This window comes from Pteropus vampyrus, unplaced genomic scaffold (assembly GCF_000151845.1).
Source record: "Pteropus vampyrus isolate Shadow unplaced genomic scaffold, Pvam_2.0 Scaffold1, whole genome shotgun sequence".
NCBI classification, from domain to species: Eukaryota; Metazoa; Chordata; class Mammalia; order Chiroptera; family Pteropodidae; genus Pteropus; species Pteropus vampyrus.
Window position 1 is genome coordinate 26,137,521 of NW_011888782.1, and position 14,175 is coordinate 26,151,695.

Here is a 14,175-nt window from a genome sequence, read left to right on the forward strand (position 1 = left end):
CAAGGACAACATATTAAACTTTTGCCTTCTTTTCCCACTCCCCAGAATGTGTACATACACCTCATAACACATTGGGTTACAGATTTTTTACTTGCAATATATATTATATGTATTATATAAACAATATTTGATTGCTTAATTCAGGGGTTCCCAGCCCGAGGGCCACGGACTTTTTTTTTTTGCCAGGGATAACAGTTTATTTTTACAAAGGATCCAACAAACAAATTTGTTTCCAGGAAAGGTGGAGATTTGTACTGACTACAGTGCAGATACTGTCCGGGTATACATGGGCCTTGGCCTCTTGCACCTAGTAGCAGGTCAGACTGGCCAAGGCTTAGCACATTTACAAAATACTGTTAGGAACTGGGCCACATAGTAGTGGTGAGTTAGCAAAGTTTCATCTGTATTTGCAACTGCTCCCCAGAGCTAGCATCTCCACCTCAGCTCCACCTCAGGTCATCAGGCATTGGATTCTCATAGGAGCTCCAGTCCCTGGTGCCAGAAAGGTCGGGCACTACTGGAATTCATTCTTATTTAAATTTTTCATGTTTATTAATGATGAGAGAAGCAACTTTTAATAGCTTTTGGATCATGGACCACTTTGAAAATCTGTTCATAGCAGTGGACTCTCTTCCAGAAAATTGATACATGCCAGAATTTTACATAATATTAAGAGATCCTTGGGCTTTCTGAAGCTCATCCAGGAACCCTAGGTCAAGAATTAAGCTTTAAAGGCTGCAAGCAGCTGAATTGCTGAAGTTTGGCGACCTCTGGTGTTGAGCTATTAAAAAGCAAGGCTATGAAAAAATACTTGTATTTATTGTAAATACTTGTAAAATACTTGTGTTGTTTTTATCAGATTCTTGGCTTTATTTCTTTGAAGAAATAAATCATAATTCCTGATTTGATATTTATCAGTGTGCTGGTAAATTTTTAATTGAATTAAAAAACTGTTAAACGTGGATGTGACGGGACTCAAAGGAAATGATTGATAATACTCATAAGGGAAGAACAGCATACCCAAAGGAATGTGCAGGCTGATCTCTGAATCTTTGGATTTTTCCACACTTCACTCCCAATGTAATGGACCAAAGAATAGTTTTGTTTCTTTGTTTGTTTGTTTGCAATAAATAGAAAGGTCTTACTCTAATAATAAATCACTGAGAATGCATACTCTTTCCAGTGGTGTGATAATTTTTAACATCTCCCCCGCCCTTTTTTGTGGTATGATACCATACTTACAAAAAAGTACACAAAACATTTATGCAGTTTCATTTCTTTTAAGTTCTGAAGGAACTCAGTTTTTAGGAAATCCAGAAATGTTTTTTTTTTTAAAGTATATCTTTAGTCTGAAAGTTTTGAAAAAATATTATTTTTCCATCTCTTGAAATTTAAGGGAACCCTAAAACTTGTTTTGTGTTCGAAATGATAAGGTCCATGTCAAAAATTATTTTTTATCTATAAAATGAAAAGGTACAATTATATTATTTCAAAGTTTTCAAATATAGTATATAATTCAGCAGGAGTAATTGAGTAGGAATATACTCTGAACCTAATAAACTTAATTTAAAACCTAAAGATATACTCAAAAGTAGAAGTAGGATAGTCTATTAAAATGCCTCATATTTGTGGTATTGATACATTCAGAATCTTTGCTCTTCATTATCTGTCACTTATTTACTTTTAGCCTTTAAGTTTGCTATCATCCGTTATCCAGTCTTTAGTCTCTATTACTGCTCAGTTGTTAACAGTTATCCAAATCATGCTGTTCTCTACTTCATACCTAGTGTGCAGAATTCTGACTCATTTGTTTTGTAGATTCCTTAAATAAAATCAACTCCTGTGTCTCCTTCCAGAACCCTTTCCAGAATCCCTTCCTCTCTCCAGTGCAATATAGCACTTTGACTTCACACATATTTCTATGCTTATTTTGTTACACTGGTTTTAGCTGATTATAGTTGATTTATGTATAAGTCTCTTTGCCCTTGAGCTCCTTGAGGATGAGAACTCAGTAAATATTTTGAATGAGCAAATGATTTAAGAAGCTGAAAAAATCTTTTAGGTGCTTCCAGCATTCTTACATTCCTTTGCATCTTAAATTATACCTTTGTTTTCTTAAAGACATATATAGTATATTTAAAAATTCTGGTTTTAAGGTTTGATAGACTGATACTTTTAATGCTAGTCTTAAAATAGCAACATTAGAAGAATAAACATCTGGTTGTATTTAGCGTGGTTAAAGCATCACAAATTACATAATGGACTATTGTTTTACTTTTTAAATCAACTTGGTAGAGATGTAATTTACATGTAATAAAATGAGCCATTTTAAGTGTACAATTTAAATGAGTTTTGACAAATATATATTACCACCATCCTGGTCAAGATTGAGGACATTTCCATCACCCCAAAAATGTTTCTGTATGTAGCCTAGAGTGACCTAATATCCCAGTGTGCCCAGAACTGAAGAGTTTACCTGGATAGTCCCAGGCAAACTGGTATAGTTTATCACCCTTTTCATGCTCCTTTGCAGTCTCCCATCTTCTGTCTCAGGTGACCATCGGTTTGCTTTCATCACTACATATTAGTTTTTTCTATTCTAGAATTTCATATGAATGTAGTCATGTAGTATGTTTCTTTTGTAACTGGTAATTTTTGTTCAATATCATGTTTTTGAGATTCATCCATATTGTTTGCTTTTATCATCTATTTACTCTGTTTTATGCTGAATTGTTTTCTATTATGTGAATATATCCCTAATTTGTTTATCCATTCTTCTGTGGATAGACGTTTGACTTTTTTTTTTTTTTTCCTGTAATGGGTAAAGCTTCTATGAAATGTTTGCTTACAACTATTTTTGCAGAGGTATGTTTATATTTCTCTTCAATAAAGAAGTAGGACTGAAATTGCTAGTTATATATAAGCACATGTTAACTTTATAAGAAATTTACCAAACTGTTCACCAAAGCAGTTTTATTTTTCACTCCCATCAACAACATATGAGAGTTCCAGTGTTCTGCATTCTCATCAACACATGGTATTCACAATATTTTAAGTTTAGTCTTAAAATTACTTTTATCACTAGGAAACGTCTCTCTTTATTTTTGATTCCTTGTCCTGAGGTCTGCATTTTCTGATACTAATGTAGGCACTCTATCTTATGATTAATGTTTGTATAGTGTATCTTTTTGCATCCTTACCTATGAGTCTTTATTTTTAAAGTTCATTTGTTACAGACAGTATATACTTAGGTCTTGTTTTTATTGAGTCTGACAATTTCTACCTTTTAATTAGAGCGTTTAGATCATTTACATTCAGTGTAATTATCAATATGCTTAGGTTTAAGTATTCCATCTTGATGTTTTTCTTTTTATTGTTCCATTTTTTCCCTTTTACTGCCACCTTATGGATATAATGAGTATTTTTTCCCTGTTGGCCTTTGAAGCTATACCTCCTTGCAATTTTTTACAGGTTCTAGGATTGAAAATTGGCATCTTTATCACAGTCTACAAATAATAATATACCACTTAACATACAGAATAAGAACCTTATAACAGTAGGTTTCCATTTCCCCTTCCTGTCATTTGTGCTCTTGTTATTATTTTACTTTAAACACTCAGTTGCTTCTAGGAAATTTAAAAACAAGGGGGAAATGTCATACATTTAGCCAGATATTTACCATTTTAGGTGCTCTTTAGTCCTTTGCATAGATAAGAATGTACATTTGGAATCCTTTTCTTTCATCCTAAAGTGCTTTCTTTTAGTGAAAATCTCTTGGTGACAAACTCTCTTAGCTTTAATTTGCCTAATAATGTCTTTTGAAGGACAGTTTCACTGGATATAGGATTTCTTGGTTTCAAGCTTTTTTTTTCATTCTTTTTTTAGGAAGGTCTCTATTTTCTTCTGGTTTGCATTCCTTCTGATAAGTCAGCTGTCATTATTGTTATAAGGTACCTGAATATAATGAGTCTTTTTTTTGTTTGGGGAAAGATTTTTCCTTTATCAGTGGCTTTTATTGGTTGGTTGTGACTTGGTATGGTATTTTTAAAATTTATACCGCTTGGAGTTCATTGAGCTTTTCATTGAATTCTCATTCAGTAGTTTTTCTGCATCTGTTCCCCAACTTCCCCCACCTCCTTTTCAGACTTCAATCATATGTATATATTTTTCTTAGCCTTTTGTACCTTCTTGCTTCAGCTTTGATTATTTTTCTTGCTTTTTTTTTTTTAAGATCACTAATTGTCTTCTGTGATATCTAAACTGCTATTAGATTTCCAATGAAGTTTCCATATCACATGCTGTATTTTTCACTGTACAATTACTGTTAGGTTCTTTTATCTTTCATATCTCATCACTATTTTAAAGTTCTTATTTTCTGATTCTTTCACCTCCGTCCTTTCTGGATCTGTGTCGACTGATTTTTTTTCCTCTCGCTTCTGGGTCATATTTTCCTTTTTCTTTAAAAAGTATTTTGTCAGTTTTTTAGTTGTTAACACCTGGAGATCAATTCTATTATCAGTTACTTCATAATGACTGAAAGCTTTTTTTTTTTTAAGTAGTGCAAGCCTTTACAGGGCATTTAAAATTTATTAAACAGCTGATGCAGAGTTATACAGAATTGCACTACTTTATATAAGGCTTTTAGTTTACATTTGACCACCTTAAAATAGTAATGGCTCTCTGTTAGATATGCACAATATTTATATCCGAAGCAATTCAATAACAATAATAATTTCTGCAACTTAGGCCTTGCTATTAAAAATTTTTGCAATAATATTACTTATAATGTACACATTCATAGTACTTGCCCACCGTTTTACATTCCAACCAAAATTCTACACATGTGAAACAATCACTAACAAATACTAAATTCGTGTATTTGGTATTGCAAATATACTTAAGCATGAGTAAGCATGGGATTTACATTAAGAATCTACAGCTAAGGAAGACTGAAAGTGACTTATCAAAATTGCTAAGTCGTTAAAATAATTTTTACAAAAGTTTATAAAATAATTTTGAGATTTGTTATAGTCTTTGATCATGTTTAGCTAATTAGTTACCCGTATTTCTTCATATTATTCTTTTGCCTAAAATCTATTACAGTAACAGTTCAAGATATTATTTTTATTTAAATGTTTTTTTTAAAGTTGTTAAGAAGTCTAACTGTTTTAAAAAACAATTATAGCCTCATGACCTTATATACATATAACATATCCTGCACGACTCAAAAGGATTCAGGTTTTATTTTATGGGATAATCAATGGAGTTTAAGAAAGTGGTTTTTAAAAACTATTTAAAAAAATTTTTGTTTCTGCTCTTAATATTGGGTAGACTACTTTAGGGAGTCAGCTATATATGCATTTGAATCCCATATTTACCACTGACAAACTGTAACTTTGAGAAGTCAATTTTCCTTAGTCAACCGTAGGTTTCTTTTAAGTATAAAATAGGGTAATAGAGTATTTATAAACTTTAAATGAGAAAAGAAAATTAATTTACATAGCACAGAGCTTTTACATACTGGATGCTCAATAAATAGTTCTCATTGTCCTCTCCTTTCCCTCACTGATATACCTTTTAAAAAGAGAACTTATATATGCCGTCTCTACTTACTCAGTTCCGATAATTATGGTCTGCTTACTCTTACGACTGATCTCACCATAGTTGGAAAGGAAGCCTCCATGGCTAACTGCAGTGAACACCTGTTGAGCTTAATTTACCTGGGCTCATTGTGTCATATGATACCTGCCTCTCTGTACTTTAAATGTTCCCATTTCTTGTTCTTCATGGTATCATTGTGGGACCTCTTCCAATTTCTTGGATTCTTTCTCGGCCTTCTTTTTAAACTTTCTTTTTTCCATATATTTGTGTACTATGGGTCCCCATCTTTAGCACTCTTCTCCTAAAGCATGCTTCACCTATTATACACAATGTCACAACCACCTAGTACCTGTATGTCAGGAGCTACCAAATACCAAAGCTCTTTTTTCTAACCTCAACCTCTTTTCTAGATGATATACCTAGTATTTACCACTTGGTGGAGAACTCCTCTGGGTTCTCGAATGTCTAAAATATTGTTTTCTTTTCTGCCTCCATTCCTTTGTGCTTAATAGCATCAACATTTTTCACAACTTCCAAAATTAGAATTTGTCCTCCAACCAAATTCAAGAAACAGATTCTTTGATACTGTCTCCTAAAATTGGTTTGCCACTAATAGGATTTAAATTATGTCCTAGCTCTGCCTCTGATTAGTTCTGACCTCTGAAAAGTTGCTCCTTTTGGGCCACAGTTTTTCTCATCTCTGAAATATTTGGACTAGATCAGAGGTCGGTAGCTAGGGCCCAGGAGCCAAATACAATCTGCTGCCTATCCTTACAAATAAATTTTTGTTTATAGCTGCTTTATGCTGTGGCAACAGAGTTGAATAGCGACAGAAGCTCTGTGGCCCACAAGCCTAAAGTATTTAGTTTCTTGCCCTTTCCAGAAAAAGTTTTCTGACCCATGCACTAGGGACCTCCCATCTAGTTTCCATCTCTGTTAGCCAGCCTAGGGAGAACCTGGTTTTAAGATGAAAGAATAATAAAACGAATTGAAAAAATGATTATAGTAGTTGAATATTTGGCAAGAGAAATTAAACATTGAACAAACTACAACATTAGAATCTCTCTTTTTGAATTGAAGAACAAATGAAAATCTCCATTGCTACTTTGTGGTGACAGGCTAATTTATTTGGTTAAATTGCTTTTAAATAATTGATAGTGAATAGATCAATGATTTCATTTACTAGTTAGTAATTAAGCTTAAGTCACAAATATTCATATTTTGAAAGTAAAGAACACAGTTAAACTCTGACCACCAATTAGAAATACAACTATATCATCACTCTCAAAGCGGATTATTTTCCATTGTGATAAAAGATTTTCCACATGAATACACTAGCCTACATTAAAAGATTCTGGTTATGTAAAAAATGATTTTTAAAAATGTCATAAATATGGAACCTTAGTTAATTATAAGTATTTGAGGGAAATGGTTTTAAGTGGATGTAAGAGTGAATTTAGGCAGAAGGCTATGGGTGTTAATATACACATACACATATAGAATACCTGTTTGCTTTCACATTAAATATATTATTGATTGTTAAGTGAACCTTGTCTATATGGCATATGTTTCTCATCTGCTTTACGTTTTACAGATTGATTTCCATTAAGAATATTCCTAGGTTATAATAAATATATATATGTGTGTATATATATGTATATGTATATAAGAATTGTAACATTCACTCCAAAGAGCATCTTGCCTTTTCATTATACAGTTCGTAAGTCTTCAGTTCTCTCACACATTCCCTATAGGAAAGTTAGGCAAACAGCTGATAAGTCTATGAGATTTCTGTCTATACAGTAAAAGGATGCATTTACTAATGTGTACATCATACAACTCTCATTCCTTAGGGCATTTTTAACAGCGTGTAAGGAGTTAGGAGTGTGTCTTGTGTTAACAAACTACTGAATAAATAGAGGGAGATTGCACAACAAATACTCACTGGGCCTTTCTTAAGTGTCATTTTATTGTGAAATATAATGCAAAATATATTTTAAAATGTTAAGTATAAAACAATAATAAAGTGAATATGCCTATAACTACCACTCATATTAAGAATTAGAGGAACTATTTATGCCCCATCCCAGTTATAATCCCTCCTCCTACATCCTGTTAGCTAAATAATCTGTACGTGAGTTTTCTAATGAATACTCCCATGCTTTTGATTTAGTTTTACATCGTTTTACTAAACTAAAATAGTTTAGTGTTGCCTGTTTTTAAATTTCATATAAGGCAGTCATACTGTGTTTATAAATTGTTGAATGAAAACTCACCGCTGTGTGAGATTCATCCATAAGGTATGTGTATCTCTGATGCATTCATTTTCATTGCTAGTTAGTAAAGCTTTGTATGACTGTACCACAATTACTAATTCTACTGTTGGATTTTTGCTTTTGCCTGTAATATTTTACTATGAACAGTGTTGGCTTGTATGTATAGTTTTTCTAGGTTAGGATATATACCTTAAAATGGAATTAGTGAGTTGTAGGGTTACTGAAGGTATGTACTTTTAAATACTATTTATTCATGTCATGGCTGTTGTTTTTCTTCAGTACTTAATCCAGTGGAGTTGCATTTGGGTGCAGAATTATTGATAAATTCACTCTCCTTTCTTTTTCACTCCTTTCCCTCTTTCAAAGTACATATATACCTACACACACACACACACACACTCACACACATTCTTTTCAGCAGAATATATAAGTGCTTACTTTATTAAAAATAAAAAGTAAGTTAAAATTTTTTAGTCTTTATATTTTAAGTATGGATAGTTCTTGACTTATAAATATCTCCAGGTACGAAGGCCAGATATTTCCCTTCCCAGTAATAGACAACATTTTGCTTCTCTCTTTAAAGCTGGAATTCTACAAGAAGGAAGAAAAGTTGTATAGCTGTGTATCCAGTGCCCTAGAATGAGCTTCCCTCCAGAACAATGTTAGAAATCAGAGATAGAATGATGTGTTATAATTTAGATTATTTTTACACTGACATTAGGAGTTTGTTCAAAAATTATTTTTTTTGGCAATTACATCTAAGTTTATAGTTAACTGGATTCCTTTTTGACATATATACACCAGTGAAACTATCAGCATGAAATCAAAATAATGCACATACTCATCATCCCCAGTAATTTCCTAGTACCTCTTTGTAATATTTCCTTCCAGCCCTTCACAGCCATGGATCTTCTTTGTAGCACTAGAGACAGAAAATTGTCTGGAATTTCAAAAGAGTGAAGTTATGCAGTAGGTACTTTTTTTGGTCTGGCTTCTTTTACTCAGTATAATTATTTTTAGATCTGTCCATGTTGTTCTTTTTGTATTACTGAGTGGTATTCCATTGTATAGATAAACCACTGTTTGCTTATTCACCTATTATGGACCCACTTTTTGGCAGTTGCAAAAGAGATACTATGCACATTTGTGTAAATATCTTTTTGTGGGCATACGCTTTCATTTCTCTTGGGTGGATACCTAGGAGTGGGAATGATGGTGTATGGTAAGTATATAAAGTTTTTAACAGACCGCCAGAGTGTTTTCTGAGATGCTTTACCATTCCACCAGCAATTTCATTTGCTCCAAATCCTCACCAAGACTTAGTATACATAGTCTTTTAAACTTTAGCCTTCTTAGTAAGGATGTAGGTGGTGTCTTACAGTTTTAATTAGCATTTCCCTAATTATTAATGATGTTGAGCATCTTCTCATGTGCTTATTTGCCATCTCTGTCTTCTTTAGTAAAGTGTCTGGTCATATCTTTTGCCTATTTTTATCGGGTTGTCTTATTTTTGAATTTTAATAGTCCTTTGTATATTTTAGATACAACTCCTTTGTAGAATATATGTTTTCAAATGTTTTTTCTCAATCTAGCTTGGCTTTCGTTTTCTTAAGAGTGTCTTTTGAAGAACAGTTAAGATTTTGATTAAGGTCTGAAGATTTTAATGAAGTCTAGAGAATTAGAATCAATGGAAAAAAAATACTGAATTTCTTACTTTGCCCTGATTATTCACTGGTTGCCACTACAAATTAAGTATATATCATTACATTCCACTCCTTTTGTGCAACTATCCTTGAATTGTAAATGGCTTAATATTTTTTTCAGCAAACTTGTTTTCTACCAGGCCCCCAGAGTTATGATGAATAATGTATGTCATTTTTTAGAAAGTTCTCATTTTCAGTATTTAGTGTTTCTTACTATCATCCTTCTTGTACAGACATGTCTGTGTACTTTCCTTTGTTCTGTGCCTACTGCAGCTCTAGAGGCAATGAAGTGATCAATATATTTTTATCCTGTATTACAGTTATACTTTTTCCATACACAAATATATAAGTTCATCATACAGAAAATCTTTTTTTTTTTTTTTGATCCTCTATATTACACAGGGGACAACACTAAATATTCAGTAATTGAATGAAATTATTGATGACTGTTTGAGTAGGGTTCTCCTGATTAATTTATTAGTAATAAAACCTTTGGCTATACTTTACTAAATGAATAAAAGGTATTCTAATTTCAGATACCATCATTGCAATAGATTGTTTTCTAGATAGAATAAAAATACCTGATTTTTACTTGAATATTTTTTTGTGATCTTTTTTTACAACCCTGACTTAACATTGTTATTGTAAAAGTCTGTGCAGGGTAGGATAGCATGGGTCTGTAGTCAGTTAAAAATTAAGTCTTTGTCAAAGTCTGCTCTGTTTGAGTTATGTATTTTAAATCTTTGGAATTCCCTTTCCAATGAAACCAATACATTGAAACCAAGACTACATATGTAAATGTATCGGAAAATATGACAATAACTTGCTTTCTTTATCTAGGTCCTGGGGACACCAACAAGGGAGCAAATTAGAGAAATGAACCCAAACTATACAGAATTCAAATTTCCTCAAATTAAGGCACATCCTTGGACTAAGGTGAGTCAAACAGAGTTTTTATAAAAGCACATTAACCAATAGTTAACTGAAACTTGGGTTTCTCGCTGTTCTTTAAACTATTTTGATACTAGATAGCTTCCTAAGTATACAGTACACAGCAGTTCTGCACGTAGAGATAGCAGGATAGTTGTACTTCAGTGTTTCATTGACTAGTTTCATAAACCCCACTGATTTTCTGTATACATTTTCCAGCATGGGCTTTTATTTGTAGGGTGAGGACAGTGTACCTATATCATTAAAGTATAGAATTTCATTAGGAGCAAAATTCAGATATAAACTTTGACTACTTAGAATCCAGAAGTTAATTTTTTTATGTAATTAGAGGTGCTTATTCAATATACAGCGTGTGGAAACATACATTTTATGTATTTATTTTTTTAAGCTATTAATATATAGACATTATAGATGATATAGTATGTTTTCTTCTCTCATTAATATTTTGGGAGCAGAAATAAAAGGCAGATTTGATCTCGCTAGGAGTATACACTGAAAGCAATTGATATAGAACAGGATGTCACTAGCTATTGGAGAAAGTGTCACCTCAGCATTAGATGGAACCAGTTCTAATAACATAAGTACTAATTTACCAGAAGACTTTTTATTTGTTGCTTTAATACTTAATTCAATTGATTTTAAGAGAAATTTTATTAAAAAGTGGGGTTTTTTAAAATCATAGTTTGATTTGTGAGATTAAGTGTTCAGAGGGAGAAAAAAATCTCAAAAGGGTTTATCTAGACTGAATCTCTAGCTTCCTCATTTTATAGATTTAGAAACTCTGGCCAAAGATACTAAGTGAGTTATCCCAGATTAAATAGGTGGCTGTGACAAAGCCAGTAAACTTCCATTCATGCTTGAGCGCGTGTGTGTGCGTGCATATGTGTGTGTGTGTAATGCCAGATCTTTTAAACTTCTAGTTATGTGCCATGTACCCCTCTCCCATTTACTTATATTTCATTACGTATTTTTGTGGGTTAGAAATGTTCAACTTTTTAATATGTATATCATGCAGAGACTTCCTGTATTTAAAAATGTACATACAATAGTTTGTTTTGAATGTTGGTAAGTTCATTTAATTATAGAGCTTTTAAATTGCGGTGAAGTAATTTAAGACTATAGTTGAAATAATTTACATTCCCAGATTCAAAGTATATCTTTCTCTCTCTAAATTGTTATGATTCTGATTACTTTTTTTTAAGTTCTCATAGTCTCATTACCTATCCTTACTTCAGAAAAGTCATCATTACTCTTTATATATTAGTTAGAATCAAAGACCTCAGTAGTATTTTAGTGCTAGAGTTATAGACTAGCTTTCACTGACCAAGATGTCGCCCCCTCCCCCTCCTTATTAAATTTATAACAAACACTAAATATTCTGAGATAAACCATTCTTTGATCTTTGTACTTAAAGTTTTTTTGAATCTGGATCAGAAGATATTTAGGGTCTCTCACTTGGCTCTAAACTCAGAGAATCCCAGGTGGCCTCTTTGGATTTAGAGGTAGAGTTGCAGTTTGAATCCAGTAAAGTTATTTCAAGTTTTAAGTGCTTATGAGTGGTTTGTGGTGTACCGTGATTTCAGCCATGTTAAGGAAAAGCAAAAAGCAAAGAGAATTCTGTCTATTGAATAAAAACAGGGAAATAGTCCAAAACACAAACATTAGCTTAGGTGAGAAGAATGCAGGTGATTTTATTTTCTTTGTTCTGCTTTTCCATATTTTTATATTTTCTTTAATAAGCATGTTATTTTTATGATGTAAGAAAAATAAAGCTCTTTTTAATATAATCTTATTCATCAGTTTCTGACCAGTATAATGCTGAAATTGAGGTCATGAAACCTATTTAACAGTCCCTATACTCATTCTTTTTTAAAAATCAAGACCGCAACCGGTATTAATGTATGTCATATTCTGCATTCTTCCCCTGTATTATATCTCTTCAATTCAAGTATTAGCCAGATGGAATGTAAGAAATAATTGATTATAGTTAAAATGCAGCCAACAGAAGATTTGTGGTAAATTTGTATGCTTTACACCTTCCTTTTCCCTGTGGATTCCTGATGTTTTTATATCTTACACTAATGTTTTTAAAACTTGGATAATGTATATAAAGCCCCTTTATTTATTTGTTTTCATAGGTTTCCATTCCTATACCATGTGTAGAATGACTCAATTCTCTCCCTATTTTGTATGCTCAAACTACTATGAACTCTTCATTCATATAGTGTGCCTTGACATAATTTGGTTTTTACTGGGTACGGATGCATTTATTATTACATAAATATACTTATGTTAATTTCTCATTAGTGCACATAACTAGATTTATGTTATTGTGGTTGTAAACACAAAAGCAAATTCGGACCCAGAAATTTTATGGCACTACTGTGTCATCTAAGACAGTGGTCCCAACCTCACCTCCTGTTGTGCGGCCTGGTTCCTGACAGGCTTCGGCCCAGGGGTTAGGAACCCCTGATCTAGAGGAATCTAGATGATCTACGATGTGTTTATTGATTTTTTTAAAAAATACATTATGAAAATATAAAGATTTAAATTTCTAAAGGGAACTCAGTAAGTTCCCTTTCCTGTCCATTATGATAATAGACACCAACTTGAGAAATGCTCTTTCATGCTTGGCAACCGGCAGAGTTTTTTTTCTTTCTTTCCTTTTTTTTTCCCCCTTAAATACATGATGTTTTCTAAAGAGGAGAGTTGCTTGCCCTTGGAGGGCAGGTAAACAGTATGGAAACAAAAGCCGCTTTGCCTTTATTGCTGTATTCTGTTAGAATGCCCATTAACCTCATTTCCTGAGGCTGTGGGCATATGAACTCTGATTTCCTGTGCTGCAATGTAGTACAGCTATATTACCACAATTGGGAGCTGGTGTTCTCAAAGAAAGTAGGTAGACATAAAGATCAAGGGAGAGAATGTCTTCCATGGAAACGTTGTGGTGAAGGATTCAGATTTGTAGGAAAGGTAAACAGAAAAACAAAAGCCTAAGATAATCCCAGTGTAGTATGTGGCAGGAATCTTGAGAATTTAGAAATCCAGTAAGTTGCCCTTGACTCTTACTTAATTGCCAGAGCAATGTAATTTATTGATAAAGCACTTGTGGTTTAAGTAGGAAATGAAATAGATGTGCTAATGTTTTCAGACAGGGACCATTCTTGGGAGTAGGGGTGAGGAGGATAAAGACCTCTGCATTGGTGTATACTGTACACTTCAAAGAATAAAAGCCAGATGGGAAGCAAAAGGAACTGATGCAAAAGTAGATTGAGAATTAAGGAGAGGTGGAAATTGGAAGAAGAAAAGCTTAAATTTTGCATTCAGAACATGGAGGTATGGTTAAATGACAGTTTGTTAAGTATGAAGTGAGGATCTAGTTTAAGCACTGTTCCTACTCTTTGTGTCTCAGGTTTTTTCTTTCGTAATATAGCAATTAACTGTTTTATTTTGTCTTTTCTATGGATTCTTTTGAAAATAGAAAGTATGCATATAAAGGATTATTACTTTTAGTTTTGAATAAATGTAAAGATTTTACCTCCAATACAATTCTGTGATTTGTCCTATCTCTACTGCCCTGACTTTAAGCCATTATCATATCATAGAATTATTAAAACAACCTCCTACCTCCTAACCAGTTTCCC

General features: G+C 32.8%; 1 protein-coding gene across 4 annotated transcripts in view; it reads left to right on the forward strand.

The window, feature by feature from the left end:
* GSK3B (glycogen synthase kinase 3 beta) overlaps positions 1–14,175 on the forward strand; it is a 182,991-nt gene that overhangs the window by 128,944 nt on the left and 39,872 nt on the right. For all 4 annotated transcript variants that reach the window (XM_011373937.2, XM_011374016.2, XM_011374098.2 and 1 more), the window contains one exon: positions 10,421–10,516. In XM_011373937.2, coding sequence (XP_011372239.1) covers positions 10,421–10,516 — 96 coding nt within the window. The remainder of the gene's footprint in view (positions 1–10,420; positions 10,517–14,175) is intronic.